The sequence below is a fragment of the Trachymyrmex septentrionalis genome, unplaced genomic scaffold (assembly GCF_001594115.1).
Source record: "Trachymyrmex septentrionalis isolate Tsep2-gDNA-1 unplaced genomic scaffold, Tsep1.0 scaffold73, whole genome shotgun sequence".
Lineage (NCBI taxonomy): Eukaryota > Metazoa > Arthropoda > Insecta > Hymenoptera > Formicidae > Trachymyrmex > Trachymyrmex septentrionalis.
This window is the reverse complement of record NW_017305916.1, coordinates 1,756,641-1,768,314: the sequence shown is the minus strand read 5'-3', so window position 1 is coordinate 1,768,314 and position 11,674 is coordinate 1,756,641. Positions and strand designations below refer to the sequence as shown.

The window sequence follows — 11,674 nt, the reverse complement described above, 5'->3', positions numbered from 1 at the left end:
ATATATATATATATATATATAAGTTAACAAGAAAATGTTTTTTTAATTACTTAGATCAAACAAGATATTTTTTTTAGATTTTTATTTTAGATTAGATGGACGCTGAAAACGACGTTGCAAGCCAAATTTCACCAGTACGTCAGGTTTCCGAAATACTTGAGATGTAATATTCTACAAATAACTTTTTTAGAGTTATTTACCTTTTTTTTTAAAGACACATGTTATCTTGATGTTCTGATCAAAAGCCATGGGTGTGAATGTATTTATTTCTTACAAAATGCATTAAAAAAATTTTAATATCTTATTTTTTAGCCATGTTATAAAAGGTTTAAAGACAGGGTTTTTCTAATAATAAGATAACAAATTTTCCATCTATAACAATGAAGTCATATGATTATAATTTTTAGTTAGGGTTAATGTATACACAGATTATACAGTTTTTGTGCATAATATTTCTTTTTTAATGCGTTTTTCCAAGATATTCAAAATGGCCAGTAATTAAAATGAGACCCGTATAAAATATATACTATATGTATATATTTATTTATTAGAGTCCAACCAAAACTTTTACCGAAACTGAAACAAACACTCATAACGTGTCTATTTCGATTGAATATAATTCTTCTTCATAAATATTAATTTTAATATTTACAATTAATGTTTCAATAATATTAAATTATGATGTTTATAAAAAAAAAGTACTTATATTTTTTAGCCAAAATTGACATACAATCGAAATATCGGTTTTTTATTTCGGCCAAAACTTTACTGTTTCAATAAATTATGAAATTTATAAAGAAGTATATGATATATGAGCTATATATGTATATGCATATACAGCTCATATATCATATACTTCTTCTATGTATATACATATGGCTGTTATAGAATTTTATTTTTTAATTTTGATTTGGATTTCGGTTAAAATTGTTGACATGTAGCCGAATGTTTCGGTTCAGTTTCGATAAAAGTTTCGGTCGGACTCTAAATTATTTATCAAAATCTGCCACGATGGAATGCTGTATGCGAGGACATGTAGAAGAACATCTACATTGTTCTGTTGTGATAAAAATCGTTAGCTAAAAGTGAGATTCTCTGATATATTGTTTTCGACTTTAGTAACAATAAATTATTAATTAACAAGAAAATGATTTTTTTTTAATTACTTTGAGATATTTTTTATAAATTTTTGCTGAAAGTGACGTTGCAAGCCGAATTTTATTAGTATGTCAAGTTTCCGAAATATTTGAGACCTAATATGTATACTAAAAATAGCTTTTTTGAATCTTTAGCGTTATTTGAATCTTTTTTTCAAGACACATGTTATCTGATGTTCTGATCAAAGCCATATGTGTGAATATATTTTTTTCTTATAAAATACATTATAAAAAAATTTCAATATTATATTTTTTAACCCTGTTATAAAAGGTTCAAGGGCAAGGTTTTTTTAATAATAAGGTATTAAATTTTCCATCTATAACAATGAAATCATATAATTATAATTTTTAGTTAGTTAATATATATACACAGACTATATAGTTTTCCATAATATTTTCTTTTAAATGCGTTTTTTCCGAAATATTCAAGATGGTAATTAAAATGAGACTTGTGTATATACTATATATATATATTGCATATGTATATATTTATCGAAATCTACCATGATATAAATTATACTATACGTCGATAGCCACAAACTGGAAGCTGTAAGTAGGTAAGATTTTATCGTCATAGACGAAATCTGTTTTAAAAAAGTTTAGTACTTAATATGGTTAAAATGATATTCAAATATTAAAAAATTGTATAGGAGATGGACAATACATATTTATCAATTTTAATTAGAATATCAAGAGAATATTAACCTTTTTTATAAAAAAATGTTGCTACTTTTTCACACTAAATCTCAATTATTTTGTAAACTTAATGTACTAATAAAATTTGGCTTGTGGCATCATTTTTAACTAGATCAAAAATCTAAAAAAAAATCTTATTTTGTTCGAAGTATTTTTTATTATAAACTAGTATAATTATTTTGGTAAAAATATCCTCAAAAAACTATTCAAAATAAAGAATACAAATAACATTTGCTTAAATATTACTAAATTTATTAGAATTTTCTGTTACAATTTAACATATGTAATACAAAGGGAGTATCTCCTTTTTAATGAAAGTAATTATGTGTTAATATCTTTTAGTGTACTTATAGTGTCTTCTTACTAATAATTTTTATGTTAAGTAGTGTTCAAAAAATTAATAGCACATAAAAAATTATTGTACCTGTAATGCCACAAACGATACAAGCATTATCGTTGTAAATGTTATTGCGATATATCTAAAAGTAGATTTTTGATACGGCCATAATCCGATACAAAGTAACAAATTCCGATTAATTGTATAGTAATCGTTTATCGGACAATCTTGCCATCTCAATGCAAGTGTCATAACGTGTTTGTGTCAAATTTCTTTTCCACAAGTTATCTCATAGGTTCTGTATGTTTGACTGTATGTTTGTAGTTTATAATTCGAAATTTGTATATATATTTAAATAAAATACTGAATTTATGTAAAAAATTACAATAGAGTATCTATAATTTATTGTAATTATGCAAATTATAGTTTTGATGAATGTTTGGCTAGCGTCTATGTCAATAACCCTCAGATAAACATTATTTGCATGAACCAATTATCTTTTTTCCGTGAAAACGTATGAAAATATTTCACTTTTCTACATTCGATCGACGCAAGCGCACTGGAAAAATCGTGCTTCCACGCGTAACCGATGGTCTTCATTTCTATTCGAGACGCAGAACGTTGCGATGCTTTTTTGTGACATATGTGTGCGATATGTGCTAATACATTATCATCATTCTCGATTTACTAGAAAGAACATTATACTATTATAATAATTGAAAATGTTTTCTGTGCGTCTTCCTGACAAACATTGTGAAAATTATATTGTGAAAATTGATTGTGGATTATACAGAAATCCTTAATTAATTTTACAAGTTGTCATAACTACTGATACAATTTATTTATTAGTTGTACCATAATTAGATTTAAAACACGTTACATAATGAAAAATTTTTATTAAATAATAACTATTATTATTAATAAATTAGTTTCTGTGTTAAATTGCTGGAACATAAATATATTTTATAAATATTAGAAGTGATAGTAAGAATATTTATCGTGTATTAACTTGGGTTAATATTTTCTTTAAAATCGTTTAATTTTCATTTTAGTTCTGACAAAAAAACCTTTTTTTTTATGTAACTTCACATTCACGTTCATGTTTTACATTAAAATTATTATAAGAATAGAAAGCTTTTTTTTTGATGTTATAGTGTGAATATAATAGAAAACGCGATGATAGTGGTATCACATCATATGAAGAGTAATTAGAGAAATAAAATAATACTAATAATACGACAACATATTTTTATGTTTATTCTACGTGCAGCAATATAAATACTCTAAAATAAATTATAATTGCATCTGTACTATTATATTCTTAATTAGAATGTATGCTATAAGTATGTCATAATTTGTTTCGTGGAGTTTTAAACTTCGTTTTTTCATTTTATGCAGATAATCAAAAGAGGGAAAAAATTACTGCGAAGTATGAAATTGACATGCTTACAAGCTAAATAATATAAAGTCTGTTATAAAAAATGTAAAGAAAATATTTAATATAAAGGAATATTATTACCCAAATTTTACCGTGGCAAATCCCTCAAACGATGGAATGAATAAACCATTAACGACAATTGTGCAATGTCGCATACTTCTTTGCATCATAAGTAGTAATAATTTCTGCGCCCTTACCGGAGCTACATACCATTGCACGTTGTATCTAAAAGTTTATTATTAGAAAATCATAACTAAAAAACCTTGATAAGTTATAGATTAATTTATTTTTCATCCTTTATTAGTCGCGTGATAAAATGTTCGTTTTACTTATATTTAATATTCTCATATAAGTATAAACAAAACAAACAGCTTTAGATAACAAAAGAATTTCTAAAATCATACTGATGTAATCCATTAAAGGTTAATATATATGTTACGTACATTCTATGAAAAACATTGCTGCTATGATCGATCACTTTTTGTCCCAAATAGTTATAAAAAAACATGTACCCAAAGTGACCAAAGACAAACAGAAAACTAACAATCATTTCGTAATATTTTTTGGACGCTATCAACCAAGAAAGCTACAGTACAAATATGATTAATTTGCTTCCACACGGAAAAAATGCACATTAATGTTCGTATTCATAGTCAGACCTTAAAGATGTTCCTTAAATTTGTCTATAGATGTTCAGTAACCAATAAAATAATTCGTAAAGCATCTGAAAGTAAATTTAAGGAAGTCTTTTATATAAGGCTAGACTAGGAATATCGATAAAAACTAATCAAGTCTAATAAAGATATACATATACACGATACATGTAATATTAAATAAGTGTACATTAATTATTACTCACGCGATAAAGATTAATGCTCAATGATAATACTCCTAATGGCAATAATAATGAATACGCCCATGTATAATTTCTTTTCAACATTTCAATAAATCTAAATGACAGTAAATCTTAAATGTGCGTAAAAAAATATGTTCGTACTAATACTAATGACTATAAGTAATTACTTTCATTACGTGTTAATTTACCCGACTTATATTTGTTAATTAAATGTACTAATAATTTATACTCTTTATAAAATTTCGTAGTCTATGCACTTCATGGAATTAAGATGGATTAGAAAATTTGAAAAGAAATCACAATGCACAATAAACAAACTTCTAATTGTACATATGATAATTACGAACTCGATTGCTTTTCTATACATATTGAATCCATTGATCACCCCTTGACACATTATCGAACTTCGTTTAGAAGAAGATGCAATATCTTGCATCGTATTTTCGAACAATGTTTGTTCTATGCGATAGCTGCAATTGATAATGTAAGTGCAATACAGTTTTGTATAAATACCGTTAAAATTAATTTAATTTCTTGAAAATCTAACTTTGCTTTACCTGGCTATTTCAAATAAACCACACGCATGATGTGTGTAAGACATATTAACCGTTTCGGTAGCTACTACCGTAGTGAGACCACATGTAGCAAGAAAACATATGAAAAACAAAATTAGAAAAAAATATTTTTGTTGGTCAATAAAACATTCAACTAGGATTGGTAATTGTCGTGGATGGGATACATTTTTATCAGATATGGTATTAAAAAAAAAGTTTGATAAAAACAGTACCAGAATGAAGCAAAAAATGGATACATAGATAAACACTGAAATTAAACAATTAAAATCTGAATTAAGGTGATCAAACTCTAGAGTATCAAATAAATATTCAAAATATTGCTTACATGTTGCAATTAATGTGATGAATCTTCCAATATTTGCATATTCTTTTATTATTTTAATTTCTTGCAAATTATTTAATTCATTCCAGTCACAAAGAATTCGTTTCATAAGATCTCGCATCTGTGTTCATAAAATAATTGTTATTTACTATCTCTTCCGAAAATATTTTAAATAAAATTGACACTAATTATTTTCTTTTCCTACAAGTTTAATTTCCAATAATCTTACCTGTCTTATGTTTAAGCAGAGAATATTATACTTTAACGTATAGCCTAGCCATGGAATGCTATACGCGAGGACTTGTAGAAAAATATTTACATTGTATTCTGTTGTGATGAAAGTCATTTGCTAAAAATAACATTCTTCGTTATATTATATAATATATTGTTTCTACTTTTACATTAAAAATAACTTATTAATTAATAAACAAATTTTTTTTTCATTACGTGGACAAAATAAGATTTTTCTTATGATTTTTGATTGCTGAAAACAATTTTGCAAATCAAATTTCCCTATTAGTCAGGTTTCTGAAATACTTGATTTGTAATATGCTAAAAGTAGCTTGTTTGCATTGTTTGCCACTTTTTTTTAAGATACATATTATCTGGATATATTCTGATTAAAAACCATAAATGTACTTATTTCTTACTAAATGTATTTGAGAAAATTTTAATATCTTTTAGCTTTTAGTCATGTTACGAAAGATTTAAAGACAAAATTTTACTAATAATAAGATATCAAATTATCCATCTATAACAATGAAGTCATCTACAGTCTATACTTATAATTTCTAGATAAGGTGACAAATAATTAAAATGAGATCTTTTTATATACTATATACATATATTGCATATATATATATATATATATATATATATATATATTTATCGAAATTATATATATCGATATAAATTACATTATATGTTGGTTACCCACAAACTAGAAGTTATAAGTAGATATGACCTTATCGTCATAGACAAAAATCTATCTTAGAAAAATTTGATACTTAACATGGCTAAAAAGATATTGAAATATTAAAAAAATATTAAAAACAGGAAATGAACAATACATTCATGACTTCTAATTAAAATTTCAAAATAATGTTTATCATTTTTATAAAAAACAATTGTTACTTTTTTTATACTAAATGTCAATTATTTTATAAATTTAATGTGCTGGTAAAATTTGGCTTGCGGCATAATTTTTAACTAGATCAAAAATCATTAACTAGATTAAAAAATCTGTAAAAAACAACTGTGTCTGATTCAAAGTATTTTTTACGTGTATAATTATATTTTGGTAAAAATAGTCTTAAAAAATTATTCAAAATAAAAAGTACAAATATGAAATATTTGTTTAAATATTACTAAATCTAGAAGAATTTTTTGTTACGATATAACATACGTAACATAAACGGAATATCTTCTTTTTAATGAGAATAATTATGCATTAATATCTTTTATTGTACTTTGTTTTACTAATTTTTACAGTGAATAGTGTTCAAAATAATTAATAAGACAAAAAAATTAATAAGACAAAAAATTATTGTACCTGTAATACCACGCTCAATACAAGCATTATCGTTGTAAACACGATTGTGATATATCTAAAAACAGATTTTTGACACGGCCATAATCCGATACAAAGTAACAAACTTCGATTAATTGTATAGTAACCGTTCACCGGACAATTTTGCCATCTCAATGCAAGTGTCATAACGTGTTTATACCGAATTTCTTTCCACAAGTTACCTCATACGTTCGATATGTTTGATTGTAGTTTATATCGCAATTTGTATATATTTAAATAAAATACTGAACTTATGCGAAAAATTACGATAGAGTATCTATAGCTCTCTATAATTATGCAAATTGTAGTTTTGATGAATATTTGACTAGTATCTGTATCTATAATCCTCAGGTGAACATTATTATTTGTATGAACCAATTATCTTTTTTCCGCGAAAATATATTTCTTTTCTACATTCGACCGACGCAAGCGCATTTGTAAAATCGTGCATTCATGTGTAACCAACGGTCTTCATTTTTATTCGGGACGCAGAACGTTGCGGTGCCTTTTTTGTGATATGTTTATGCTAATGCATTATCATTATTCTTGATTTACTAGAAAGATCACTGTGCTATTATAATCATCGAAATTGTTTTCTGTGCGTCTTCCTGATTAACATCATAAAAATTATATTCTAAAAACTGATTTCGGATTATACAAAAATACTTAATTAATTTTAGCTATCATAACCATTGATACAATGTATCTATTAGTTGTATTGTAATGTAATTAGGCTTAAAATACGTTACATGAAGAATTTTTATTGAATAATAGCTACTATTTTATTATATTAGTTTCCGCGTTATCAAGATTGCCGAAACATAAATTTATTTTATAAATATTAGTAGCGATAGTAATCATATTATTACTATATAATAATGGATTGATATATTCTTTAGAATTATTTAATTTTATAGTCGTGACAAAGAAACATTTTTCCAATGTAACTTCACTTTTATGTTTATGTTTTACACTAAAATTATTATAAGAATAGAAAAGCTTGTCTTTGGGAGTATAATAGAAAATGCGATGGTAATGGTATCACATTCTTTGGAAAAGCAAAAGGTAAAGTAATACTATAATAACATTATATTTCTATATTTATTCTACGTACAGCGATATAAATACTTTAAACTAAAGTAGACTGTAATTGTATCTGTACTATTATATTTATATTTAGAACGTATGCTATAAGTATGTCGTAATTTGTTTCGTATAGTTTTAAATTTTATTTCTTCATTTTATGCAGATAATCAAAAGAGGGGAAGAATTACCGCAAATAAAATTGATGTGCTTACAAGCTAAATAATATAAAGTCTATTATAGAAAATCCAAAAAAAAATTCTATAAAGGAATATTATTACCGAAATTTTACCGTGGCAAATTTCTGAAACGACGGGATGAATAAGCCATCAATGACGATTATGCAATGTCTTTGCATCATAAGCAGCAATAACTTCTGCGCTTTTAACGAAGCTACGTACCACTGCACGTTATATCTAAAATATTATTATTAGAAAATTATAACTGAAAGCTTTAATCAAAAATTTGCTTTTCTGTAATTTTTTTATTAGTTTTGTAATATAAACTATTCGTTCTATTTACAATTAATATATCTTGATATGTAAATATACATAATAACACAAACAGTCTTATAGATAACTAATATAATAAAAGAATTTCTGAGATCGTATTGATAAATTAAGAATTAATTACATATACGTTATTCACATTTTGTGAAAAACATCGCTACTATGATCGATCAGTTCCTGTTCTAAATAGTTACAGAAAAGCATATACCAAAAGTGACCAATAATAAGCAGAAAACTAACAGTCATTTTGTAATGTTCTTTGGACTCTATCAATCGAGAAAAAAAGCTGCAGTACATAAACGATTAATTTGCTTCCGAAAGAGAAAAAATAATATGTTTATCCACTTGATATAATGGAAAATTGCCGAATATGTACTGATTGCCTAAATTGTATATAAAATATTATAGATTATTGTTCAATATAAGCAGTATTTAATGAACAAAAAGAAATTTAATAACAAATGAAATTAATAAAAAATGAGTAATGCAGACAAAAATTCAACAGCATATGTTTAGTGCGTATCAACAGCATTTTAAAAAATTATATAACTGATGTGAATTTTTCTTCACTTTATGTAGTTGATAATATTGTGACAATACAATTTTATTGTAAATTTTTATATTAAAAAAAGATATTAGTATTAATTGATGACTGTTTTTATTACTTTTATATTTTTAATTATTTTCGTTTATAAATTCGATTCTTTCAAAGGAGATATGATTTAGAAGCTTTATCAGAGCGCCTATACTGGTTGCTATACTATATTGTATCTTCTGTGTCATATTATAAAAAGATCTCTAATAAATTAATTTGTTATTGATGGAAAATTAAACATGTATAATAATAGATTAGATGAAATATCAACTTACAATTTCTAATGTACATTTACGTAGAAATTAGTATCAAATGGAAAATATAATAAGAAATAACTTAAATAATACGCATTCGACAACTCTTCTCTATAATAATAATATAATAATACAAATATTATGTCTCGATAGCATGCATTATATTATTTAATATTTATAAATACTAATATGTATTGTATATTATTGTATTCCGTTATTTTATGCCCTCCCGATATTAGGATAGTTGGAGAGAAAATTGATATAAAAAAAGAGTTCCTGTTAATAATTTCTGTTAACGAGCCGTTCTGTAAAAAAAAAATATATATACCGACGAGTTATCACAATGCGCAAATAAATTACACTTGGTTCTTGTAATATTTACATCATATTCATTAATAATTTTCTTATCGACGCGTAATTATTTACAGAAGTGCAGTTAGTAAAGGTTAGTGTTTTGATCTCCCAACTGTCGTCCTACACTGAAAAAAAATTTTTTAAAATTTAAGTAATATTCGTATAACAAATCAAACTAACCAAGACTCCCGTATTCTTTCCAGTTCTAATATTTTTTTGAATAAAAGTAAGTAAACATTTTATTTTGCAAATAAATAATTACTTAAAAAAAGAATGTAATACTGAAATCGAATAATATAAGCTTACGATTAATAAATATTTATGTACAATAAAAAATATTTACTTATTGTTAGTACTATTCAAGAAAATATAATTTTAATTTTGAAAATTTTTTATCAATGAAAATAACATTTTGGATTTCAATCAGGAAGAGCAGAATTTTCGCGATACTACACTAGCATACATTAGCAAACGTAAACAATTACATTCCGATAAGACAACATCGATAAGATAAATTTATTAATGAAAAGGATATAACAAATAAGCAAGAATCAAGTGTATAATTCATTTGCATGCATTGACATTTCAAACGCAACTTGTCTTTCAACGTTTTTAGAAGATCAGCTCGATGGCACCGAGTCTCTTCCTTCTAATATCGATTATTCATTTGATCAGCTGTTCAAAAGAGCGTGAAATAGTGGTTTATAATACTTCCAGAGATGCAACAATATATATATATATATTACAATATAACAATATTATATATATATATATACAGGGCAATTTATTTTAATATTATATTAATAGGCAAATAATTCGAAAATATGCAATTATATCAAAAGGCTCCAAAGAAGATTGCAAATAAAAGTTGAATGGTATAATAGGTGACGTCTTCTATATTATATAATTTGAAATGTATTTTGATAAAATTATATATTAAAATATTTGCTTGTTAAAATTAAATCACCCTGTATGCTATAGTGCATAAAGTGCATCTGTGATATCTAGTATTTAAAAAAATATATAACAAATAATAAAAGTATACATATAAACCACATTGTATATACGATATTAAGGTATATAAATAATTGCTCATGCGATAAAGATTAATGCTCAGCGACAATACCCTTAAGGGCAATAGTAATGAATAAAAATATTCAAAACTTTTTTTCAACGTTTTGAAAACCTTAAATAGCAATAAATCTTAAATAACACGTAGAAAATGTATATTTACACAAATAATTATAAATTATAAATGATAAACTTATATTTGTCAGTTATATATGCTAATAATTTATATTCTTCATAAAATTTTGTAGTTTATACACTTGGAAAATTAGAAGAATTGAAGATAAATCGTAATATACAATAAAAAACTTCTAATCATATATACGACAATCATAAACTCGATTGCTTTCTTGTATATTAAATCCACTGATTAATAAATCCTTGATATATTATTAAACTTCTTTCGATAGAAGGTGCAATACCTTCTAATCTATGTATGAGCAATGCTTGTTCTATGCGGCAGCTGAAATTGATAACGTAACTGCATACTTGCAAACGGTGTTAAAATCAATTCAATTTCTTGAAGAATATAACTTTGCTTTATTTATTTCAAATAAACCACAAGAATATGGTATGACATAGCAAGCGTTTCGGTAACTATCACTGTGGTAAAAGCACACATGGCGCAAAGAAATTTGTTAACAAAATTGTTAACAAAATTGGAAAAAATATTTTTGCTGATCTATAAAACATTCCATTAGAATTGGAAGTTGTCGTGGACGGGATTCATTTTTATTGAATGCGATGTCCAAAAGAAAGTTTGATAAAAACAGTGTCAGAATGAAAAAAAGAAGTACATAAATGAACAGTGTAATTAAAATCTAAATCAAAGTAATTGATTTTTAAATATAAAAGAAATA

General features: G+C 25.1%; 2 protein-coding genes across 3 annotated transcripts in view; both read right to left on the bottom strand.

Moving 5' to 3' along the window:
• Positions 1-11,674, bottom strand: part of LOC108753888 (mannosyl-oligosaccharide 1,2-alpha-mannosidase IA) — a 619,733-nt gene that overhangs the window by 27,884 nt on the left and 580,175 nt on the right. The gene's annotated exons all lie outside the window — the stretch shown is intronic.
• LOC108753896 lies at positions 3,644-4,178 on the bottom strand. Its single transcript, XM_018495859.1, has 3 exons — positions 4,072-4,178; positions 3,710-3,853; positions 3,644-3,659 (listed from the first exon to the last, which is right to left on the bottom strand). Exons 1-3 carry the CDS (start codon positions 4,176-4,178, stop codon positions 3,644-3,646), a joined length of 267 nt encoding a protein of 88 aa, XP_018351361.1.

What these genes read in the sequence shown, in the direction of transcription:
- LOC108753896 (XM_018495859.1), bottom strand. Translation starts at nt 4,178, where the DNA reads ATGATTGTTAGTTTTCTGTTTGTCTTTGGTCACTTTGGGTACATGTTT. An exon ending in AGCAATGTTTTTCATAGAAT is followed by an intron (nt 3,854 to 4,071) that starts GTACGTAACATA and finishes ATAAACTTTTAG; the next exon opens with ATACAACGTGCAATGGTATG.